We start from the raw sequence: 26,519 nt of genomic DNA on the forward strand, positions 1-26,519 counted from the left end.
TCCTCAGCAGCTCTGGAAAGCAGAAGATGCCGGCGATGATTAATTAAAAGATCAATAAAGATGAATACAATACAACAAAAACAATAAAAAATAGAATTGAAGTTAAAAAAAAGAAAGAAATACAGTGTAGTTACTATTTTTTCCAGTTTTTTCAAATCCTCAAAAGTCAAACTGACTTTTGAGGATTTTCTTTAACCATATATCAGCTCTACCTGTAACATACATATATACTTTGTCAAAACTCTCTCTGCAAGAGCAAAGAGTGGAATATTTCCGATGCCAATCAGGTAAAACAAAACATTAATTGCTTAAATTCTGCAAACAGTTTTCTGCACTCTTACAATTAAACATAGCAATCAAAATTGTTGGAGAAAGTAGAAAATGATGTATCTTGAGTGTAAGTTTTGAAATACAATGTGTCTCAATGAGATTCACCCGTATAAGTAAATGTATTTAAATACAAATATATCCAATGTAATGGCTTTAACATTTTTTACCAAACACTTTGACCTGTCCGATATTAAAAAGACACAAACACAAGTCATGTTTAACATAATTTATATTTATTTTCCTTTGAACAAAATGTTAATAAATGTATTTGTTTCACGTCCAAAAAAGGTCATGACTTGTGGGACGCATTTTTATAAATAATTTTCATCCAAGTCTTTTGTAGAAAAAAAAAGAAAGTAAAATAGCAAACTAAAGCATCTCTAGTATGACAATATGACAACTTTTATCATATTTTTTCTCTATATTTAAACCTTTTCTCATTTCAAGCTTTGTCTTTTTCATATATATATATATTTATATATATCTATATATTCTTAAAGACCTCTTTATGTCAACCCTTTAAACATCCAACTTTGTCCTACTCATCAACTCACACCACTGCTTTAGACAACAGAAAAATGTGGCAAAAATCTCAAAAAACAGACAAAAACCGAGGAGCCGAACAGAAAACACAGAGATTCCAGCGGGTGGGGGAGGGAGGGACCAGGAAAGGCAGGAAGGGGCGACTTTTAGGGGATTCCACATCCTCAGGACATATTTACAACAGAAAGGACTAGAGGAGGCGAAGGACAGTGGCTGGGGAGATTTGAGGCGGGGGGTTCATCTGCATAGATCCACAGGACTCAGTCAGCTAATGATTAAGGGGGCAGAGCCAAATATATGGGAGCAGCCAAACATGTGGGTGGAGAATGTCTTCTCTCATCTGGGAGGCCTTAAAAGAAGGGTCAAGGGTCGTCCAACTGGGCCAGATTGTTATCTGATGCCAAGTAGCTCATACAATGTTTCCACTGCTAAAAGTATTAGGACAGATCAGCCATTATTAGAAAGCAACCATGTTATTTATGCAATATTTTCTCAGTGACTCGGATTTGGAGAAATGTCTTGTTTTTGTCCTTTCGCTAGTAAAAAAAAAAGGGGGGAAAAGATGATTGACTAGAAGGCGCCATTTGAAAATCAGAAAACAGCATAAAAGTGGATGGATCAGCCCTTTAAAAACTCTTCACACTCCTTGCACACTGACTCTTTGCTCGTCAGATAAAGAATATAACTGATCAACTGGGGTGATTTTCAGAGTAGGTAGTTTGATTGACTGACTTGTACAAACTCTGAGATCCTGAAAAGCCAAACTGACCGCAGGAGAACTTGTCTAGAAGAAGAAGCTAACCCTGAAGTGTTTCGATTTCACCACTTTCTCCCGCTTTGATGCATCATTCGGCCAAAAGTCACCTAAAGATCCGGGAGCCTCATTCGCCAAGTAAAACATTTGCGGCCATCTAGAGCAGCCAGAAACCTCCTGAGTTCCAGTTCTCCACAAGAAGACTCAAAGAAGTTCCCACGCAGGTTTCACTGCCACTTATTTAGAGGCAAATAGGTTGGTTCCTCACCCCTGTGTACTTAACCCCCTGCACAATGTCAACGGAAACTTTTGGGAGATGCTACAATTTAAATGGGAGTACCTTCAAACTGTTGGGTGTTGAACTGAATTGGTCTCTTGACTAAAAAAGCACACCAGGACACATATACACTATGTTCTTTCTGGTTGCTAATTGGGTACATTGTAAAGAAAAACTCTGAAGTGAAGGGATTCAAATCGATGCAGAGCCCCAGAAAGACTTAAGTGAATGTCTGGATAATTACATTTTTCTTGATATTAATAATCTAGTCACCTTAAGATAGTTAGCCCAGTTCACCAAACAACCCATTCAAATCAAAGTATCTGCTTCCCCCAAAAGTGGGCGTGACCATTCAAGGGTGAAGGACATAAGGTGAGGTTGAACCTACCCACCAACACAAAGAAGCATTGAACTGACTGGATTGTCTGGATCAGTAGAAGTTCAGTTTAGCATTTTTTGCTTACATACCAAGGGCACCATGGTAAGGTTTCTGTACTGGAGTAGGAATACAAATCTGTTCTATGAAAGCAGTTCCTCAGAAATGAACTACCTCAACTAGCTCTAAGAGTTTTCCACTCTATATTGTCTCTTTGTTGCTAGTTCTTGCTTAGCACCAGTTCTTTGTATTTCCACCATCTCAACCTCTAGTACGAGTACAGATGTGGTGTTTCTTTGGGCACTTTTTGTTTAGCCTGAACCCTTTTCCAAACATCTGAACTAAATGAGTGAACTCTGGTCTGCCTTAAAGGTCAAACCTCCATTACATGCAGTTAACTTCCAGGTTCCTGGATTAGCAGGTTTTGCTGATATTATTGGGTGATACATTATATGATTGGTTTTCATATTTAACTGTTTTCCATAATAAAACAAAATGTTTATATCTGTATTTGGATATTATGCAGTTAGCATAATCCTCGCATGGGGAAAAAAGTTTTGTGCTCGAGGGTCACACATTTTCTTTTGTCCTTGTTTTTGTTTCTCTATTAACTTTTGTGCTTCGGAACTGAAACAACTGCACCATCTATGGGCAGCAAAACGTGCCACCAATCTGGTTAAAAAGTCGTCCAAACACATGCAAGGTTATGGCTGCTTTTTGCACAGTTTTAACCCTCTCAGGCTCAAATTACTTGCAAAGACTAGCTAAGTAGCATTGAGCTGCTGCAAATCTGCAGCATCTGCCTGGAGAGGGTTTAAACCACTTGCCAAAATTACGGTTTTGATTTTGGCAGTTTTTTATGCATGACTTTCCATCCTCCTACCATGACATGTGCTTCGTTGTTCAAGCATCGAGCTGAGAAGCTTGCAGGGTTATCTCCGAGTAAAATCCTATAATCCCCATGTAAAGTTTTTAAACTATTGTGGATAATCTAATCAAAGGTAGAAATTTGAGTTTCTATCTAAAGAATTAAGATTATGATCCTGCAAACTGTTTTGATCTATTTCATTGAGGTGTTTTAAATAAAACCTTGTAAAGTGAAAGCAGTGGGGAATTCTTGTAAAAATAAAGTGAAATTTTAGAAAACAACATTTTAGAGTTAACCATTTATCACAATACATCTTTCACTTTGACTCAGCTGTCTTGTTGCACCTTAATTTAAGTTTATTTATTGTGGTTATTATTGTATGTAAAGAGAGGCACTTTATTAATTGAGGCATGAAGTAATTTCTTACTAAATTAGAGCGCTTGCTGGTAAGAATTACAGCGGTGTGGGGTCACAGGAAAAAAGCTGCAGGCAATAAATGCCTTTTCTTATGCTTGGAAGTTGAGAGGAAATGTTTACAACTTTGCCTCCTGCTGTTTATTTTGATATCACCCTCTGCTATGTTCTAATAAGTCCCAGCTGTGTTTTATTATAGTCAACTTTTAATAACTAAGATGGGGATACTGAGATAAAGAGTAAAAGTTGTTTTCTGGTTGTGGAAATCCAAACTGGACCAGTTAAGAAGTGGTTAAACAGTGGAACCGATTGGTGGGAAAAGCCTATTTATGGAGACAGGTTCATGGTTGATGAGTGAGGCTCCCTGTGTTCTGGCCTTTTCCAACTCCAGCATTCTCCCACACAAACAATTTAACCAGTAAGACTAGCCACTGTGGTGTAAGGTGAACTAAACACTTAGAACAAGCGGCGTCCCGTCAAAGACTAAAAGGAAAACATTAAAGAAAACGCCTCAGACAGTTGCAGTATCACCAACCTTTCCACTTGACTCCCAACTTATCCAACTGCAGAACAAGTCAGAGGAGGAAGCGAGTCTCAGAGCACTTAAGGTCCTAAAATGCTTAGGCATGTGCCGTTGTAAGGGGTTCACAAAAGATCCAGTAGAAAAAAAACAACATAAGCTCGACAACGGAACACAGAAGAACCACATTTCTGAGGGAAAGCATGATCCACAACTAAAGGATGAGCTGATGCCAACAGGCCCTTGAGCAACAACACGTACGGCGCACCAATGGAGATGAGGGATTGAGAGAAGAACAGAGCGGAAATGTCAAAGTAATCTGACACCCAGGGTGAAAAAGTGCAGCAAAAATCTAAAGGTAACGATGAGCTGGAATGCACACGTCGTCAATGTCCATTTCACCCATCCAGACACTGAAACCGGAGGACAGGAAAGGCAGGAGGGGAAGGAAAACAGGGACGATATGCTAGAAAACATGTGGATGAGATAGAAACAATGAGCAGGTTCCTAGTGGCAAGAGGTCAGTTCTTCGTAGGGCGTGGTCCCCGAACATCTCGATTGGGTCGATATCCAGCCCAGTGATCTCCAGGTCGAGCCCTCCCGCGTTGTGTGATTGATGCTTCGTTTGGCAGCAGATCGCGGTGACATCTCTGGCACGTCTTGCCAGATTCGTCCCTGGCGGCCATGACACTGTAAAAAGCCATAACCCCGCTCCCCGACACCCCCCATCGAGGGGTTCACTCCTCGTTCGGAGCGGCCTCCTCCGGAGAGAAAATGGCGGCCACGTCCAGCAACGTAGAGTTATGCGAGGCTGAGATGATGATGACAGTTTGTAGGAGGACGAGGGCCAGCAGGCATATCTTCAGTCGCCCGCTGCACAGTCTCGGGCTGGCGGCGGAAGTGACCGAAGCCCCCTCGGGTTGGCAGGAAGAAGCAGTCCTTTGAAGCGTGCTGCCTGAAGGGCTGTCCATTTTGGAGTCCCATCGAACGTCGCAGCACTCCGCCTCGCCGTCTGATGGATGGTCTCCCAGGAGCCCTGGGAAAGAAACAACACGGGATGAAAATGTTGACAGATGACAGCTGTGTTTGGGCTGCAACAAGACTTTTAACACAATCAACAACCTGCTAACAAGCTTTAAGTTAAGAAAATGAACCCAGATGTTGTGTGGGTGCCAAAGCTTTTGGCGATAACTGTATTTTTCAATCCAGTGTATCACAGTGTGGCCTTGTTGCTTTTGAATGGCAATGAATAGTATAAATCAAAAGTTTACATACACCCATCTATAGGTCTACAGTGAATTTTAGAACAAAGAACCAGAAGCAAAGGCTGGAATTTTAGTTTTCAAATATTAAACCGACTGAATTTTACATGCAGGATCAAAAATAAACACACACCCCACTTAAATTTAACCCTAAAAAGTTGACCACTCTTCTTGACAGAAGAAAGAAACTTCATTCAAGTTTGACACAGATTTGAAGCATAGATGTGTCTGGTTTTAAAATAAGCAGGTAAAATTTTTATTTTTCAAAGTAAACATATTTTTAAATAAACCATGTAATCCATAAAACTTCACTTTTTAACTTATTTCTTTGGTTTTCTTTTTATGTATGGTTGCTTCAGGGTAAACATTTATAAATATATATTTAGTATGAATATTGTGATGTATTCAATACTTAATTTACCCGCTGTAAATCTATGGAATCGAATGATTTTAAAACATCTAATTATATATGTAAATAGTTGAGCCAGTATGCATCATTTAGAGTAGAGAAAATTCACAACCAATTAAAAATTGTCCAAGTTGTTGCTTTCTAAATATCATTTGAGACATGTTCACGCTGAAACGGCACTGAAAGTAAAGGAAAACTTCCCTTGTCTTCCCTCAGACAGGAAGTGACACCGACTACAGGCGACATTTGCTCCTCTGTGGTTTAGTTAGAAATGAATAAACTGTAGTAAATACGGAGAGACAAGCCAAATTTAATTTATCCGTACAATTTTCAAAATGTCCTTGGATGCTCGCTGCAGTCCTCAATTCAGCCACTAGATGTCATCAGATAACCTTCAGAAATGCGACTTCCAGCAGGGATGCCGAGGAGTCAATAAGTGGATGAATTCATTCACTGAATCATTTCATAAAATGATGTTTACTAAAAAAACGAGCCATAGGAAGTCAAGGCCAGGGTTCACACATGCATATTAACCTGTGCAGATGAAGCTGGGGTTTCCGCCATGGATCAGGTCGTCGTTGTCGGGCAGGATGAACGGGCAGCTCTGCTGGACCTCCAGGCAGTACCGATGGCACGGTATCTTCCTCTGACAAGACTGCTTGATGTTGGGGAAGTACTGAGTACAGAGCCAGGGCTTATAGGCCATCTGAGGAGGAGGAGGAGGAGAGAGAGGGAGGAAAATGACATAAATAGATGCAGGTTCATGATCCCCTTGAGAACTGGAGGAAGTTTTCTGCCTCTGCTGGGTCTTAGGCCTGCTTGTGTTAATATCACATCCAAACAGGAGCCAAATGACTTTTGTTTTTTCATAATAAGCAGTAATTACCTGCTTGTTTAAACCACTTACCATCTAATAGGAATGTTTTGACAAGCAAAATGGAAACCCAGCATTTAATGCAGTGAAAGCTGAGGAGATAATAGCCAGGCTAACCAGCTGCTTGTAATCTACTGCAGGCGTTCTGCTCGATTCGGTGTGTGTCACCACGGTTTAAAGCCAAAATGGGTTTTCTCCTTCCAGGAAGAGCTTCCTCTGGTTTCGTTTGAGCCAGGAAGTCAAATTAGGTGGACAAATTTATCAGATAAGCAGACAGATGGTGGCGTGATGCAGCCAAAACTGGGTCGGGAATTCTTCTTAGTTTTAGCCGTTATCATATTATAGTTATTCAGCAGCGGTATACTTAATACCTAAATATTTACATCCGTAAAGATTTCCAATGTCTTTGCTGCACCTAAATGTTTCAGCTCAGCAAGTAAGACTTTTATATCAGACAAAGAAAACCTGCGATTAACCAATTAAGTTGAGTCAAATTGTATTAAAAAAAAAAACATTTGAAAACCACCAACTTACTGCTTATAAATATTATTAGATACATCCTTTATAAAGCATTAGAGGTCTGTTAATCCATGTGTTCAATCATCTGATAAACAGCAGGAAAACTTTGTTTTAAATGAAAGTAATTGTTTCTTTTAAAGTTTTGTATAAACTGTAACAGTGGATCTGAAGTATCCAACTAGTTCATGCCAGCAGCAGACATTTGAAAAAAAAAGGAAAACAAGGTGTGTAAGTCCGTCGTGCTGAAGGTTTTCCCCAGAAAACATGTTTATCCTGCTGTTTGAATGGTAGGGCAGTCATTCATCCAGCGGTTTGTTGTGTTTTTGAGTTAGAAATGTTTAAAATTAACAAGAAATTTCAAAATAATTTTATGTGATAGATCAACACAGAGTTGTGATTCAAACTTTCACCTGTTAGAAAAAAATACAGACCATAAAAGATTAAGCAGTCCTGTCAAGACAAAGATTAATGCATTAAAGGCATTTTTTATTTACATTTTATGGCCTTAATTACACAAATTCAAAACTTTGAGGATGTGTAGACACCATGACATTGGAGGAATATAAAGTAAGAAATTAATGACAGAAGAAATGCAAAAAAGGTAGAGCTTTGAGACAAAGAGGGAAACAAGGAAGGAACCGATGCCAGAAATGAGGAAAAGAAATAGGGTGAAAGACAGTGTGCACTTGTACAGCGCTTTATCAAATCCAAATTCACCCATTCACACCACATTCATGCAGTGGCAGCTACTACAGAGTAGCCAAAGCTGCCCTGGGGAAGTCTGACATGCACCACCGGAAAGAAAGTTAGAAAATAAATGTTCTCAACATTTGGCAAATAGAAATAATTTTGGAAATACTAACTAACTTGAAAAAGAGAAGTTTGGTCTGATTAAACTTCAAACAATGAGAAAATAAATGCATATATTTTAATTTAGACTCAAATGTAAGTTGAAAACTTAAGAATGAGGCTGTCTTTACTGTATTTTAATGGGAATTGATGTAAAGTTTGCTGTTTTAATGTGACAAAATAAAAAAAGCACGAAGCTTTACTGCTGTGAACGTCTCAGCGGAGAACATGTCGCCAACGTTGCTAATCATCGAAGCACAGAGGAGCATCGGAGATGTGAAAGGCGGGACAGTTCACTGTCAGGTTCATCACGGTTCGGATGTTTGGTTGAATCACAGCGAGGTAAATCTTCATCCCTTCCCCATGCGGGGACTCGGATCTGCTTCCTGTTTACGCCAGCAAACAAAGATAACAAACCCTGCACAGACAATTATAATAATTAGAGTAATCTGATTATGGCGACAGTTATGAGAACGATAATGGAAGAGCAGTGTGCTTTGTGTAATCAAATATATTGCCAACATGCAGGACGTCGTGTTTACACTTCATGTGTGCTTTTATGGAGGAAATGTCTGGGCGCTTCAAAGCAAAACAGGAAAAAAAGGTCAACTCTGTGTGCTTTTGCTGCCTTGGTGAAAAAAACGTGTTCTGTCCATTCAGACTATAGCATTTACACCTTTTGCTGTGTTAGAGGGGGGCTTTTGTGGATGATTCATGCAGCCAGATTAATTCCCATGATCCTCTGCGTTTGGCAGCTGTGTTCTTGTCGTAGAAGAGCTCAACAGCTGAACAGCGTGGAGGGGAAGCCGGCTGAAAATCACTAAAAAGATCAACCGGTCTGAGATGTTCAAGGTGCGAATTTTAAAAGAAAGTGGGCGGAACTTCCTGTTTCCCCCCAATTAAAGAAATGCTGCTTAATCTAAGATGATGTTGCATAAATTCACCCAGCGGTGAGACAATCCACGCAGGGATGCCGCAGCTTTCAAAAGAGAACCAAAACAATACGGTCGCTGCGAGACAGGAAATCTGGGTCCTCCTGAAGATGTATGCAGGCAGTTGCCAAGGTAACGGCTTTTTCTGCTTTTCATTAAAGCTCAATGGGTGCTGCCCCGCTCGCTGCCAGCTTTTGCTGTCTGTGTGCGTGCACATTTAAAAAAAAAAGAAGAAGAAGTGCATCCAGGTCTGCAGCTCGTGTGCGTGTGTGTGGATGTGCTCTTGCACAGCGTGAAAAGGGAAGCGTACAGGAGCAAATTGAGTTAGTCAGGAAGCAGGCCTAGAGTCTGATTTGATCAGTCTAATGTGTGATCAGTGTGAATGGGAACCTGGCACTCAGAGTCTCTGTCACCATGCAGCTCAGGCTGCTTCAAACAATGCACCGAAGCCCAGAGGCGCAGATGGAGCAGCGCACTACGCTGGTCAGCGCTCAGCTGATTCCAGACCCAACATGCTCATTACTATGTCTGCCTTCCAACTGGTGGTAAAAGCATCTTTAAGATGTGGTATCCAACATTTCTCTACAGTGATTTCCATTATATAAGAAGTACACAGCAGATCCACATGATCTGCAGCCACAATATATTCCTCTACAAACCCTACAGCACATACAGCTCCATTAAAAACCACCAAATATTCATGTCTGAGTTAAAACATTAATAGTGTTGTTTCTACATTAAAATAAACTTATTTCAAGTCTGAAAGCACTGCATCTTTTCCTAATTTTGACCATTTCTCATTTTCTGCAAATAAATACTACATTTTTGCTTGGGGTTTCTGTGACATGCTGCCAATAGTTAAGAGAATAAAACAACAATGTTCATGTAACTCAAACATATATCTATAAAAAGTAAAACCAGGAAACTTATCATTTTAAATGTCTGTCAAAAAAAAAAATTCTGGATGATAAATGATGATATTGTTGTTTTGAGACTATTTTAAGCGATAATAGCATAATAGTGCATGTTTGGTCTCTCAAAGATTAAACTTTGATTTCATAAAACTCACTTAACACTGAAACAGAAATAAAAACTACTTAGAACTGAAACCATAATAAAATGGATTATGAACTCTCTCTAAATAAAATAGCCTTTTGAAAGATATTTTAAGATAATTTAAATTTACTACTGAAGTAATTGATTAATTGTGCATGTCTTTACCAGTGTTACACTTGTGGATAATTTCTACACATCCAGTTTTATGTTATCCTGATAAACGTTTGACCTCCACCAATTGATGGCTTGAAAAGGTTAAAAAGTTCATTTCCTCATCAATGTAAGCAGCAAACAGAACATTCTTATACTCCACCTGCATCCACAAGCTTTAATTATAGCAGAAAACTTGCAAAAGAGGTGACAAAGTTAATAAAGCGCCTGCATTTATTAGTTCAATGGGGTACACCTCGCAAATCAAGCGCCAAGTGAGCCATGCATGTTGGCTTTAGCTCCGACACGTTGTAAAAACTTTCACTGAACCTGCTGTGAAGTATCAACACTCGGTTTCGTTCCCAGCAGGATGGTCTCTACGCACACGTAAACACACACACACACTCACGCGGCGGCTATAAAGCGGAATGACAAGAGACGGCGGCAGCTATAAAAAGCATGTGAGTCAGCTGCAGAGTGAGATCCCAGTTAGAAGCTGAATGACACAGATCATTACCACTCGCACAAATCACAGCTCTGGTTGAGCAGGAAGCGGCTCTTGCACTACCTGGGCTATTTTCAGCTGCGTTTCTTTGTGTGATGATAGGGCCTGTCGTTTTATTTATTTATCTTTTCCCCAGCTCCGTAATGTACAGAGTGAGGCAGATTCCTGACATGGAAAAGCCTCACAGTGGGGACACAAAATCCACTTGATCATGAATTTTCTCACACAGCTGGTTGTTCCATATAAACTAATAAAACAATAATAACTATCAGTCCCTTTGGGATTTTGGGACAAGAATCAATCAGAATCACTGATTTTGAGGGGCGAAGTCAGAAAAACCTTCAAGGAATTTTGAGATATTAGGGTTAAGGTAAGGTCGGCTAAAGTTAATGGGAAATCACCTTATTTGTTTAACTTTAAATATTGTTAGTTGATTATTAACATTTGTAAATGTGATGTTTTATTGAACAAAATTACTTGCCTCACCCTGAGGCAGCAGTGCAGTAGAAGTGAGACATACTGCCACCTGCAGAAGGGAGTTAGCATCACTTAAACCAGTGCTTCTCAAATAGTGGGGCGGGCCCCCTTTGGGGGGCACGGTGAGATACCTGGGGGGGCGTGTGAACCTGGGGAACAGGCTTTTTTTTGGCCGTACTAGTATAAAGTGTAATTGCGCACAGTAGGCAGCAGTGGCGCTGTCATTGTTACTTCTGTCACGTTTGCGACAGTGCAACATTTTACGACTTACAAGACAACAGGTTTGCCTTGGTTAGCAGTGTTAAGTCAACAAAAAGCTCCGACTGCGTTCTGTCTCTGGCCTCCGTTATTCAACAACCCCCAACATGAAAAAGTTTTTCACAGGGATGAAAAGAAAAGCGGAGAGAGACAAAGATAATGAGACAACAGAAAGTCAACCGAAAGCTAAGAAGAGGAAATACGACGAATCGTATTTAGCGCTTGACTTCACTGTGACTACAGTTGGAGAAGAGGAAAGACCGCTGTGTTTGCTGTGTCTAAAAATGCTCGCAGCGGACAGCATGAAGCCAAATAAATTAGCGCGTCACTTAAATACGTTACATCCCAATCACGCCGATAAGCCGCTAGAGTTTTTTCAGCGAAAAAAAATGTTAATAAGGAAAAAATGTTATGCAGAGATGGATAGTCACGGTAGGGAGTGGGGGGCGCGAATAGTTTTCTTCTTGCTAGGGGGGGCGTAACGGAAAATAATTGAGAAGCACTGACTTAAACCAACATTTTGGGCCATTCCTTTGCAGGAATATAGCAAAAAACTCCAGAGAAAATGTGGGGATTTGTTGATTTTTGAGTGGATTTCCACAAAGGACTGGAGGAACTGTACAAATCTGGCTTGATTTGATCAAATAATATTTGAACACAGCTGTTATCTTCAGGGTTCTACTTATGTGTCCCTCTGGAGTCGAGAGGACCACATAAAGAGCTACGACGGGCCAAATTTGGACCCCAGGCCTTGAGTTTGGCACATGTGGCCTAATGTGTTTTTCCACAACAATGCCCAGAAACGTGGGAGCATTTTCATGTGTTCACAACAAAAAAGAGACACAATTTACCCTGACAAAATGCTCTGGACGCAGGACTTTGATGCTCTTCCAGCTCGCTCCGAGAGTCCGCCTCAAGCCGCTGACGCAACCGCCGGATAATCCGGCAGAAAAGGCAAACACTGTCTGCCTTCTCCCGTGCTGATGTCCGCACTCATTCCCATCCAATTCCCTGCTGATGTAACATACTGTATACAGGTGCTCTGGAAAATGATTCAGAGACAGAGCGGCCCCATCGAATTAAACGGTGTGCAATTTCAGAGCAACCCGTGTTGGCGGATTTGCTGCTTCTTCGTCCGGTCATCTCCTCGGTTTAACAGGGTCAACGGAGGTTGATGTGGAGAAACTGGAATGTGCTCCGGAAAGTCGGGAGACAGGAAAGTCTGTCGACGAGACAACTATTAGTCATGCAGGTCATTAATCTGGCTTTATGGGAGAGTGGCAGGAGGAAGGTGAAGGAGGAAAACTAACACTGCACAGGCCCTTGGACACACCTGCAGTGAACAAGAGCATAAAAACTGACCAGAAATTATGAGAAAAGAAATGGATCTAAATATGATGCAGAAAACCTGCCAAATACTCCAGGATGAGACAGAAAAACTTCTCCAACTACAGCAAAGTTCAAAACAGTTGTTAGATTTTAGGTTTAAAGTAATGTTTTAGCTTCACCAACATCATATTTCCATTACAAATGTGCGCAAAACTTTGTAAATATTCCACTAATATTGAAAAAAACACACAATTTCGCAATTGCAGTGTGTCAATTAAGTCAGAAGTGCTGTTAAAATCACACGAGAATAACATACTGCTCCACCATCCACAAAGTACTTCCTGTTGTCGTCTTCTTTGTGGTTTCCATCAGTGGCAACAGCTGGTTGTTAATAATATCACTCATGTGATGCGAAAAACCGTATTTTCATTGCAGTTTTGCAAAATAAATGGCAAAAAAACACCCAGTTCTTCCACTTCACCAAAGTTAAATCATTAAAATTACAGAAATGGCTTAATTGCTGCAATGTCAATGAATATCTTTCCATTAATAATTAAAGCTACAAGATGTCTTTTTTTTTTACACATTTATTAAAACTGTCCACATGACCTGACAATATGAGACAATAAATCTGTGAAAATATCCCACTGCTCTGCCTCCTCCCTGTGGTTCTACTGCCATCTGCAGAAATGCAACGTTCCAAATTATAAACAACCAATCAGAGCTAGGAGGATCTTAGTGCTGTCAATCACTCTTCTGTACAAGACAAGAAGCAGCTGATTAGCATCTAAAAAGCTCAAATATCTCCTATACAATTTCACTTCTATTATCTTTCGAAATAAAAGTTAAATTTCAGAAACAAACTTTGTGGTGGAATAAAAAATCTATTTTAATTCTATGAGGGATATAAATTTACTGTACAATCATTCAGAGTAAAGAGATGTTTTAAAAAGACCCAGTCAGTAAACAACATGACTAACCATCCATCATTTATATTGACAGGCTCTGAAAAAGCTTGAACCTCAGAGAACACGGAGTTACTGGGGTCTGGAGATGTTTGACTTTCATATGAGAATACGATGAGTTGGAGATAAGCGGCTCTGTTTCCCTGAAGCATGTTTCGCAGACCCATTCTTAGAAAACATGGTCATGAATGTGCATGGGAGGATTTACCGTCTACCTGCTTCTGCGTCGCAATAAATTGCCTCAATTTTTTTTAAATAAAGGAGGAAAAAAAGCTCTGAATCAGTCTATGATAAATTAAACTAAATCAATCACATCAATGGAGAGCTACAGTTCTCTTCCTGATTTATTTTTTCTCATGATGTTTTGTGACTCCATTTTGCTCAATTTTCTTGAAATAAAAAGTTTATGAAGACACAAGATCTTCAAAATGTGGATCAGTTTATTGGAAGCTTAATTTTACGAGTTTAATAAAAACAAATTAACAAGGTTTCCACTCTCATTACTCTGGCATTTTAGCGTAAAGAAATAATTTCAGCAATCATAACATTGAAGATGTACTCTCATGTAAACCAGGCAATAACAAAATATGTTTGAAAAAAACTCAAATGCAGAGAAAACCAAGTATTTTTGGTCCAGTTTTGTTCCATCTGATTTCAATTGGGCTAATTTACACAACCAAGATGCAAGAGCTTGATTTAAGTCAATAATTACTTAATATTGATCAAAGATTACAAGTTAAAAGTGAAATAATGTGTCACTGGAACAAGAAATGTTTTATAAGTTAAAATATCTTGTTCCACTTTTCAGCATCTATTTCTTCCTGAAGTTATTTGTAAGTCAGTTAGATATTTGCACAAGAAATTAGACCAAAAATACTTTGTAATATTTTCTTTTTCAAGTGTACAAACCAAAAGGAAGAATCTAAGAGAAATAAATTTAACATTTACAAGAAAATATACAATTAAATGTATATTTTTTTACTAATATTCTATGACAAAAATAAGTTGTTTGTAAAAACGTTTGAAATTGATGCAGAGCTCGTTTTCCACTTCAAATGAGAATAATCCTAGTCCGAGTCAGTGCAAAAAATGTATAGAATGATTATGTTAAAAAATTAAAGACTCCCATAATAAAAAAGATGAAGCTCTAAGATGCTGGCTCAGTGGAAGGAAATAAGATTCATTCATAATTCATATCAGGTATCATTGAGCGAGTAATGATGTCGATCGGAAAAATTTTAATCCAGAGTTCTCCCTCTGGGAATCATAAATGTTTGGACCCCTTTTCTTCAAAACTGCTGGGCCCCAGCCATGAATAAAAACGATTAATCCCAGAATGAAGCACTTGTGCAAACCTTTAACCAACATATACAACTTTACATCAGATTACTCAATATGTCATGACAGGTGCGTATTGAAACATTTGGTTTGGACTGTGTATTGCAAGATTTTTAACTGCTTGAGTGCAAACATGCCATGTCATAAGTTTGTTGTATAAGGTTAATGATAAGTAAAGTCATTTTACGTTAGCGCACTCTGTTTTATCTGACTTTTTCTTTTCCTTTTTTCACATTAAACTACTTAAAATTGCCCATAAAATGTGCTAAACAACATTTGTTATCATAGCAGCAAAGGCTAAGCTAAGATGACTTTTATTGATTTGACTGAAGAGCTTTATGTCGCTGCTGTAGCACACAAATGACGCTTCCAAATAATTTATATGGTCATTAATGGACATTTAAAGACTATTTCCCAAAATGTTGTGTTGCCTTTCTTAGCTAAAGGCTAATTTGGTTCATTTTGAGATTCCCACTTTGGGTTCTCATTGCAGTTTAACTGAAAGGTTTAATTTTTTTGTCAATAAACTCATCCTGTCTGATATTTTTCCACTCATAGTGAAATCTATGTAGTACAAATATTTTAGAACTGAACTTAAATACTTCATCTATTTAATAACTAGGCTTTATCAGGTTGGTATTCATAACCAATAAGAGAATGAAAACTATTTCCTGATAGTCATCTGGTTCCCAAATCATTAAACCAACCAACTTTTGTGTAACACAATCAATCATTTAACTTATGACAAACTATTTTCTTTAAAAATCTGGTGGACAAAATATTTCCAGTCGAGCACGAAAGCTGATCCAACCAAATGAGAAATGAGAAGATTTAAATTGCTGCAACTGCTATTCTAATCTGAACGCCACTGAAGAGTTGGAGGGGGGTCTCGACAGGTTGTACAGCAGCTCTCAGCTCAGATGGCCACTTTGCGGATCCAATCAGGAGAGGTTCTGAAGAGGAGGTCGAGCAGTAAGCTGGTAAGGACCATTGGTAGCTCTGATAATGGGGTCTATTCTTGCTAAATGGAACATAACTCTCAGCCTGATTATTACGTGTTTCATCTGCAACGTTGTGGTTCTGGAAGGTGCTAATGCTCTGCATCAGTTTCCTGTTTTCAGCAGTAAAGTTGTTGCTGTTACCCAATGCTGCCTCAGAACACAGTAGTTGGCCAAGCAATAAACCATATGGAAGAATACAAGAACAATACAGAACTACAATCGTAACAAGATTCATGCTCAGCTCAAAAACATCAGTAATTAAGATTCAACACTAGGATTTTTTATTTCTTCTTGAAATAGCCAACCTACAAGACTTTTCTTCACTTTGCTACAAGAAATAGCTTGGCTTTGTGAATAATTTATTCATACCCCCGGTAAATTTTGGCTCAATTAATCTTCTTAATTTGTTCATTTGAACTGAAACTAATATTAACATTTTGAGAGAACCTGGTGATTGTAAGGAGGCCTTTCAGCTGCAAAGACTTGGAGCTCAACTCCACAGACAGATCATCAAAATACCAATAAAAACCTGCAAAACGGTTGTCAGCAATTATAAAAAGACTTGGATGTAACACTAATACATCAAATCCGTTGATTATTGAGTAGCATTGGTTTATAAATTATCTCTAATATCCCATTTTTCAATAGAAAGTCAAGAAAAACATTTTTTATTGCAAATATATTTCCACAGCTCTCCTCCTGCCTCACTTGATGCTGCACACTGCTGGTCAGCAAGCTGAGACGAAGCTACTTAACAATTCCCTCATGAACAGAAGGAAACAACACAAAGTTCACAAAGTGCACAAAGTGCCACCTGTCACTCTTCTTAAGGTTTTAACCCTACAGACTAGCTACACAAGCTAGCTTCTTTTAGATTAGCAGAATAGTTACACTGTTTGAGTTACTTGAAAAGTCATACTAAATTTCCAAATCTGGAGAATTTGTTGCTTTTCCTTCCAATTATGCACTATTTTGGTTACACTTAATTACTGAGATTTTAAAGGGAGACATAAAGTCCAAAGAAAATAATATTATGTGCCTGGCAATTCCTGTAACAAGACAACATCATCCTCAATCATCCTAATGGAGCTTAGCAGACAATCTGAATATACAGACAGAGCTGGATAGAAAAAGGTCTATACGGTCGAATTAACAGGAAATACAGGTCATGATCACGCAAGAGTAACCAACTAACCCCCGACGCTCTACAAACATCCCCACCCCGCGTCTAATACCCGTTTTATTAGCCAAACTCTGCTGTGTAATGAAATAACATTAACACAAAGCAACGGGGCTGCGCTTTCAGCCTCATATGTGCCCCAGCAAAAACAATCCACTTAAATATGTACGCAGACAATAGCACCGTCTCACTAATTGATGTCACGCACTAAATGAATGAAGGCATTAGTCTGATCCTTTTCATGGGAAAAGAACATCATGCTCGAAACATCTTCATTTTCTCACAGTTTATGAAGGCAAGCTAATGAATGTTGTGACTATAATTAAATTCTGCATGTTCCATTATTGCCTGAACAGGAGAACAGCTTGGCAGCTAAATGCGAGCCATCTCCGGGGAGGATTTTTGAAAGAATTAGTCACTAAGACACATCTGTCCATGTTTTCTTCAGGACATCATACAGTAATTCAAAGAAAGCAAAGGTACATGATGGGAATCTACATTTATTTATTTAATATTCACTTATGAAAAAGTGTCTTCTTTAAACGGGTTATCTATCCAGTCAGGACCATTCATTTTTGATCAAATTTAAATATTGCCAGTGGATCTGAATCAACACTAACCCCTGATTGGTCGACAGAGGAAATGACATCACTTGATGCAGCTTAGGCACTCCCTCTTCAAAACATCAAGAAAAGACAAATACATAAATTTAGCACACATACTTTTTCTGCAAAAGAGATTTCCTGACAACTAATATGATTATCTTTCACCAGAGAAAAATGGGACTACATGTGAATAACTACAGTGATATTTCGAAGAAAAAAACTGAAGAATATTAGCAAGAGAGTTTATACCTAAATAATAGTATTCAGATATAAATAAGACAATGAGACATTTCTATGAATTTATTAGATTAATGTGATAAATCAACTCAAAGTAGCGTAGAATTGTAAAGCTGTAAAAAACAAAAAAAAACATTTCTTAATCAATAAAAAGTGTGCATTTAGTAACTTGACTGATGTGCTTAAATAAAATCCAGGGCAACCTACAATTAGCAATCAGTGAACAACATAAATAAGTTAAATAAGTTTAATATTATGAAACTTATTTAACTTACAGAAAACAGATTTTCCTTGTTTGTAGTCAAAGTCTTTTCTAATGCTAACACTATGTCAGATGTTGCTAGAAATCTTTCAAGTCATCTAAACTGTGCTGTAAGAAATTTAGTTCAAGTTTAAACGGAACCAATTGTGTTCCTATTAACAGAGACTATCGATGACAAACAGGTGAAAGGACTCAGATTAACAAGCATCTATGTGAACCTTTATATGTGTATTTTGTTTTGCTACAGGTAAATCTGAACCGCTCCCCGGCGGACATCAGCTGCTCACAGCTCTTTCCGCTGCAGCAGCATCCTGTCTGCTCTCTCCCGTCCTCATTAGCATTCAGCTCAGGGCTCGGCCCATTCATAAATGTGGCAGTCCTGGAGTGGGACAGGCACTGCGCGGGGACAAATCCCTCTCCAAGGTCAGCATCCACAACCGCCGCAGGAAGCCACAATGGTGGAGAACCCACGTGAGCGCACCGCTGTGGGTTCTCATAAACACTCGGGCAGGCAGGGAGCGCAATGAGCTGCAACCGTCTGTCAGTCACCGACCCACTGAAGGTTTAGCAGGCTCAGTTTCAAAGGGACGACGTTAAAGTTTGTGGTTGCACCAAGACAAAAATTGTAAAAGTGTGAATCCTGTAGTCAGTCACATAAATGATACATTTGTGTGTAACTTCTTCGCCTGCGTCCTGTCAAGTGGGAGGTACCGTGGGGTGAGTGAGAGCAAATCAAAGCAGCAGCTCCTGTATGCAATCCCCTTTCTTTCTCACAGTCGGTTTGATGTGTACAGGCAAAAATCGGTGCAACACAAAGCAAATGTCAACCGGCCAGATCCAGAATCAAAGCCAGCACGCTGATGCACAACTGAGGCAACTGCAGAGCAACTCCTGAACCACCACCGAGAACGAGAAGATTTCAGAGATACCCCAACAAATTGGCAGCAGATCATTTTCCAAAAACAGTCCCAAAAGATTTACAAAGGTAATCATTGGTTTCCAACCAAATCGCATTAGTATTCCTCTGAGGTTTCTGATGAATGTAAATGAAGTACTTTGAGCAAAACTAGGTGTCTGTCTGGTTGCTTAATGCTCCATTATGTCCCCCAGCTTGTAAATGTTAAATCTGACCAACTGAGGCCAGACAATGGTGAAAACATTCAGGCCTCACAACAATACAGAGCCAGGCCAAACATATCAGACATGAAAGATGGCAAAACACTCAAAATAGAAATAATGTACTTGGATATGACAGCAGAAGGTTAGTAATCAGGGGTAATTATATGACTGAATATTACAGTTTATTGGTAATATTCTACCCAAAGAGGGAAATTGGGATATAAAACTCCATAAAGAATAAGATTAGCTATAAAACACTATAAAAACTTATGTTAATTACAGCCTGATATTCTCTGTTCAACAAGCACTGATGTGAAAAATAGTAATATTCACATTTGGAATGTATTTACTATTAAGGCAACTTGTAACGCCACTTGCTTCCTCTGGATTTTACTTAAAAGAATCTGAGTTTGTAGGAATTTATTTTTTTCATCATGCTATCATTTCTGTATCACTATTAGGACAGTAGGTTAAGGGTCCTAAAAATACTAAAATTGCAGTTTTTGTTTGTAACAAAACCCATAAAATCCCAAGACCATGGAAGAGATTAGCTAAAATCTGTAAACAGGTCATGTAGTACAGTCAGATAGAGACATCGTCACTCAGCCACTCGCCCTATTTGGGTCGCAGGAGCTGCCTACTACCAAATAAAGGACGAGAAAACACAGAGTGCACAGTGTGAATCAATGGAGATCAACTTCCTGGTATCGCCGCTGCCCGGCCCTCAGTAAAGACCTGAGATCAATGCTGATGTGCGTGGTTGACAAGGATCTAGAGCCGTAGGACGCCACAGCTTATGTCCTCCTTCTCACTTAAGCGCATCACTGGCTGAGATCAGTGTTTCAGTTTGATATCGAGAGTGTGGAGCAAGGGATTGGAGTACTGATGTAGTGAAAGCGGGGTCAGAAATGGCAGGAACATGCAGGGGAGGGAAAAAAGAGGTTTTAGGAGAAGCAGGCAGGTAAGAGCCACTGAGTTTCACCGACTCTGTGACTACTTAGTCATGCGGGCGCCTTTCAAATCCACAAATGAGTAAAATTACCAGGGAGGATCCGGGGTGCAGACACCTGCACTGCCAGTTCATTATTCTTGTCAAATAATTATGAGTTATGGAAAAGTGAGGATATTTTGGTCTAGTGCAGCGATAATGTTGGGCAGGCGCTGAGACATTTTCCTCCTGGAGGGATCCGAAATTAAGATATGGGCTCTCAGGGCAGCTGGGGGGTCTTTCCCGGGGACAAGAAGGTTTTATTTGATTAAAAAGGTGACTTTTTGCATCATTTCAGATGATTATTATTACAGTAATTACAACAAACAAGGCAGACTGTTGAGTGAACTGCAATTTTCCCATCCTACGTAGACATTTTGACAGAAACTGTGCCTGGCTACTCTGTGGGGGTAGCCAAGAGACAGCTGGAGGAGTTTCTGTAGCCGCAGACAATCATCCAACTTCTTGATGTCTGTTTTCTACAAAAAAAATTAAATTACTGAATGTTTTTCTTTATAAACTACCTGGACAACAGCAAAATAGGTCAAAATGCAAAATATGAGTAAAATGCACTTTATATTTTGGCTAAAAACTAAACATGAATTGGGTATTTGTATGATATAGTGACATTTATTGTTTTAAATTAGAATTTGCAACCAAATAAAGTTTTTCCACACACAATTTTTCCATATGGCTTCTTTTATTTAATTAAAAAACCCAAGACGTGTAATTTGCGGTGATGGGTAAACTTTCACTCATGCGCTAACAGTGTTTTTGCTAACTCTGAAAATATTTAGCACACTTAGCTTCCTCTAAATTAATTTTTGCAGATAAATGACATGACTGTTCCGTAAACTTTCAGCTGAATAAAGTATGACATCTGTGTTGAAGTAGTTAAACATCATGCTCTTATTTTGAAGAGGGTATATTTATTTCCTCCCCTAATTTTCTCTCTTTTTCCACAATAACTTATTTCAAAACAAAGAAAGGTGGGCAGTAAAGAACCAGACATAAACATAAATACAATAGAACCTGTCAAAATTAAATTAGACCTCATAGTAATGTAATCTGAACTGCAGTTAGTGTGTTAGCATCAGATTATGCTAAATAGCATTTTAGAGCAGCGCTTTAGCATTAGCAAAACGAATGTTTGTGATTAGTTCTTTAGTTAGTTTGTATACTTATTTTACAATGAAACAAGGGCTAGATTGTATTGTATTTTGTCTTTATTTTCAATCTTGTAGAAATGAAAATGTGTTAGCCTCATGTTTATTGTGACTTTAAGGAAGAGTGGTAATTATTTAAACTTATGTGAATCAACATCACAAACACCTTAAGTAGTGAGACAAACATGCCTTCAAACAAGCTTGTCGCCTTACAGAAAATGAAAATAAATAAGCATGTTTTATTTATCAATTATATCAACTGTTGGCCTATTTTACACTTTTAAAATTCATTTTCTCCCTTCATACACAAACCCAACTTCAACATATAAAGGACTCATACAAACTAAAAAGAGAACTAGAAATTTACTTCAGTTAGCTGGAGAAACAAAATGTTTTCAACATTTTCAACTGAATCAACTTTGTCCTATTTTCTGTGGAAATAATTCATATTTCAAGATCCGACCACATGACTCGGTTCTAACGGTCATCTTTATTCAGTAGTTAATACTGCGATTAATCGAGGATAAGAGCAAACTAAACTTACATCGACAACTCTAAATATCATTTTAATTTTAGCAAGCAGACACCAAAAACCACATTCTTCAAAATTTAAAAACAACCAGATGAAATAATTCAGCAATAAAATGTTGATTTACAAAACTTGACCCTGGATAGTTTTATTGGAGGTTATTATAGATAATTAAGTGACTGTTATTTAGAAGTACCCATAATAAAACATATTTATTACAAATGTAGGGCATACTTTTCAGATTTTTTCTGGTAAAACATCTGTTTTATCCATTTGGGAAATCGCAAAAATAATGTTTCTTTTTGAAAAAGCCTCAGCGGTGGCCGGCTTTGTTAACGTCAGAAGCTTCATTGTTTTGTGAGCCGTTGCCTACTTTTGCTTTTTCAATGTTCTGTCAGCATGAATGAGTGAATGAATGAACGGCGGGTTTCCAGAGAGTCAGATGAAGCGAGGAGCCGCAAACGCCAGCCGTGTTCGCTGTGTGATGCTTCACCTCAGGCTAGAGGAATCAAAGCACCACCTGCGGACCGCCGGAGATGTTCCCGTTTAACGAAACGACTCGGAAATGTCAGAGATTGTCCCCCTGGCAAACACTTCCTGTGAGCGAGACAATACGGCACAGATCTGTTTCTTTAATGTTTTCACACTTTGCAGCACGGAGAGTCGAGGGGGTTTTGATCTCTCAGGAAAAACACACGAATCCGTCAACTTAAACCGCTAACCCTCTCCAAGGCAGGTAGCCATTAACTCCACCAGAGCGCCACATTATCGTTTGAGTCATGCTGCTCTTCTGTAACACATAAAAGGCCCGGAGAAAACCTATAATCAACAAAGGTGAAGAATAATGGTCACTGTTAAGGAAATTAGCAGCATGACTAAATGACTGTTTTTCCTACAAATGCCAAGAGGGTGAGCGCTCTGAGAATGAATCCGAGGTTGTTGGAGGATAAACTCATGAAATCAAGCTCAGAAAAACAAATATTATGACAGAAAGAAGAAAACTGGAACTAATCCTCTAAAAACAAACATGGAAATAGAGTCATATCCGCGTTATGATGATCTAGTCAAAGTCCAAACGAATTGCAAGGGGGTATCTGTGCCAAGACTTAAAAACTGATTCTTTCCTTCCAATCTGCAATGAAAACAAAAATTGGGGCTGTAATTTAAGACTAAAGTCATACAGAAAATAGAGTACAATTATCCACTACTTTGTATTGGTCTAATTCATAAGATCTCAATAAAATAAATGACATACTGGAGTATAATATGCTAAAATGTCTCATTTGAATGAGTAGGGATACTTGTTGCAACGCATTATATCCTAAAGATGCCAGAAACTAAACAGTATAAAAATAAAAACAAACAATGTGGTAGTTTTTGGGGTTTCTTTAGTTTTTTTGCGCCAATGCAATGAGTCTGTTACTAGTTGGGTGAATGGAGGCCATCTGGGATTGGCCAAGGCTTCTGTGAATGGAGCCGGGGTAGCGCCATTCAGCAGAAGAAGAAGAAAAGGAAGAAGAAGAAGAAGCAACAGCTCGGCGCTGTCCGCGGTGCTGAACTGAGCCGCAGGCAAATCAAACAAACCCAGAGGAGACGGGCGGCCTGCTGATGTGCAAACACACACATAAAAAAGGGACTTCCGGCACATTAGGCAGGGAAACCACCTCTTGACTTTAATGAAACTGCACTCGATGTGGAGTAGGGCGGCCGGGAGAACACCTGTCGGACTGCGACAACACACACACACACACACACACAGGGATGTTTGCTGAAGCTATCAGCCTTATTGTATAGGTTGAGGTCGATTGCAGATTATGCGCTAAAAATAACATAAAAACAAGGGATTCAGTCGCGGGGCCTCCATCTGCACTAAATACAATGAGGAGATGAATGAGACCGGGAGTCTCCTTGGATCTGACACCCGTCTCCATGGCGACAGGAGCAGGAGGACCAAAACTGGCATCTATCCGGGCCCAAATCAACAGATGGCCACCACATCACCCCCTCCTCCTCCATCCCCTCCCCTCCACCTACCTTGCACTGCTCCATGCACGTCCTCACCGAATAAGCCCCCGGCTCGTATTTCTCCGTCAGGAGCTCAAAGTCCTCGTATTTCTCCTGGGCGTGCTGGTCGTAGCGCTGGTACGCCTGGACGCACTCGCCGCATCGCGTCGCGTCGCCGTCCTCCAGCGCCCGGACGCTGCAGTTCAGGTTGTCCGGGCTCGCCGAGCCGTCGAACAGGTCCAGCAGAGAGTAGGAGTTACAAAAGGACAGGAACAAGTCGCTCATGTTAGCGACCCGCGGGCCCTGCTTGTCGGAGAGGCCGCGGCACAGGTCGTCCGCATCCGCGAAGGCGAAGCAGTCGCCGGACGAACTGTCCCGGTGGCGAGTTTCGAGGCGACACAGATGTTTGGTGGAGTTTCCTAGAAAAATAGCGTGGGGGTTCTCTGTGAGGCTGATGTGCACCGAGTGGGTGTGGGGGGAGCGGAGGTGGGAGGACGCGAACTTGTCCGGGGTTCGGGCCAGCCTGGCCTCGGCGCAGAACCACAGGCGATCAGAGAGGAGGACGGTGAGGAACAGGAGAGATGCCAAGGACAGTCGCCATCTCTGCGCCCTCTCAGAGTCGGTGAATGGCTTTTGGTGGTCGCGAGGGGGCTCGAGCCAGATTTGGAAGCCGTCGTCGTCGTCTTGCTGCCAACACGTCCCAGCACCCCTGGTCATATTTTGGGAACCGGCCGACTCCACCGTGGGGGCTCCTCTGCCGCAACAGTCATGGACGTCGGGAGCCGATCGCGTTTTCCTCCCCTTAAGAGTCGGCTAGTGGGTTGTCCCGGCTTTCCGTCGCGCTCAGCGGAAATTCCCATCCAAAGGAGCGTGGGCAGGGTGGGTAATCAGACTCCTGCGACCGCGGGCCGCATCCTCCATGGCTGTCCTCCCGTCCGCCCCGAGCTGCCGCGCGGCGCCGCTCCGCTCCTCTGCGTAGCCGCGACTCCGCTTTTAGAAACACTCACTGACGCGCTTACGTTTTCCCCGGCCTCGGTCGTTCGCGGACAAGGGCGCTATCGTCTTCCAACATGGCGAAGGACTGTTGCCTTTTTGTGTCAGCGCGATGGGGCCTAGCTACAGCCTGCTACGGACGTCTTCTTTCTTTTTCAAGCCCTCGCCGTCTTCATCAAGTTGCCGCCATGTCCGCCAAGAGACGGTGTGTGTTTGCAGCATCCTGCGTCAATTCGGCCACGACACGTAGCCTTACTTCCTGTTGTACATTTCAAAATAAGATGTCACAAGTCGCTGTTTCTCTTTTTTTTGTTTTGGGGCTACATTCCTTATTTATTGTATATTACTTTTTTGTCTTGACTCTTGATAGTTACTATGTTCCTTGAGCAAAAAATATAAACATGAATTTATTTTTATTTTTTATTATTGACTTCTGTCCTACCATATTTACTAAAAATTAATGAAGTGTTAATAACTTTTTACATGTTTTAATAAAACAAGCCCAGACCTGTTGATTATGATTGATTTGTAAAAGCAGCAAGAAATTTAAACATGGTCATGAATACTTTTCATGGGGACTATGGCATTTCCAAAGCAAGATGCTGCCACCATGTTTCAAATTATGCCTTTTGAATGTACACATACCGTACATAAAAATATCAACTGTGCTTCTTCTTTAAAAGAAAAATAACTTTACAATGTCCTGATATTTTGATAGTCTTCTTCAGGAAGTACCCAAAAGTTACTCAGAGTTGAATTAGAAAACAAAATGACAAACAATCAAGAATCCTGCTGATAACATAGATGATGTGCATAAAACTCAGCTTAAAATTAGTTGACTATAGCTCTGAAAGTTAAAAGAAAAAAAACCCAAAGCCTTTTGTCCCCTGTTGCTCTTTAAAGAGTCAGTGTATTTAAAAGTAAAAGCATTTAAAGAGTAAAACAGATTTTAATTAACTAAGACGAGCTGATAGTTAATTATTAAAACTTAAAAATATCAAACAATAAATAAAAGACAGTTAATTCAAAAATATACAGTTTACTGTAAATATGACTGAAACTTTAAACTGTTTTGGATAAATATAACTCAGTAACCATAACAGTGCAACATTACGTTCACAATGAAATATGCAAACCAAAATTTCTCGATTGTTTTATAGTTACTCAAATTATCAAATTTCACACGTAAGAAAAACCTGTGGTTTTCAGTCTTATTGATTTGTTTTATTTTGAAGGTCTTGCCGCCTGATATCCGGTATCTTCCCCCAGTAATCTCGTGAACTTGACGAAGCTTCTCCAACTCTGACGTTATGCGCGCGCACAGCAGCCGTTGCAGCCGTCGCTCAAGGGCGCATCAAGTCAGAGCGACTGCGCTAAAATGTTCCCACGAAGACTGGAGCTTAAACTTCGCATTAAAACCAGTTTTTTAT

The 26,519-nt window shown here is 39.9% G+C and overlaps 1 protein-coding gene across 1 annotated transcript; it reads right to left on the reverse strand.

The window, feature by feature from the left end:
* Nucleotides 1–541: 541 nt before the first annotated feature.
* On the reverse strand, nt 542–25,410 carry LOC129379048 (NALCN channel auxiliary factor 1-like). The gene is made up of 3 exons (XM_055059605.1): nt 24,127–25,410; nt 6,288–6,459; nt 542–5,118 (listed from the first exon to the last, which is right to left on the reverse strand). The coding sequence occupies exons 1-3, from the start codon at nt 24,811–24,813 to the stop codon at nt 4,820–4,822; spliced, it is 1,158 nt and encodes a 385-aa protein (XP_054915580.1). The 5' UTR covers nt 24,814–25,410; the 3' UTR covers nt 542–4,819.
* Nucleotides 25,411–26,519: the final 1,109 nt, after the last annotated feature.

The sequence above is a fragment of the Poeciliopsis prolifica genome, unplaced genomic scaffold, assembly GCF_027474105.1.
Source record: "Poeciliopsis prolifica strain line A6 unplaced genomic scaffold, Auburn_PproV2 SCAFFOLD055, whole genome shotgun sequence".
NCBI lineage: Eukaryota > Metazoa > Chordata > Actinopteri > Cyprinodontiformes > Poeciliidae > Poeciliopsis > Poeciliopsis prolifica.

What these genes read in the sequence shown, in the direction of transcription:
- LOC129379048 (XM_055059605.1), bottom strand. Translation starts at nt 24,813, where the DNA reads ATGACCAGGGGTGCTGGGACGTGTTGGCAGCAAGACGACGACGACGGC. An exon ending in CGTGCATGGAGCAGTGCAAG is followed by an intron (nt 6,460 to 24,126) that starts GTAGGTGGAGGG and finishes CCTCCTCCTCAG; the next exon opens with ATGGCCTATAAGCCCTGGCT. An exon ending in CCCCAGCTTCATCTGCACAG is followed by an intron (nt 5,119 to 6,287) that starts GTTAATATGCAT and finishes TTTCTTTCCCAG; the next exon opens with GGCTCCTGGGAGACCATCCA.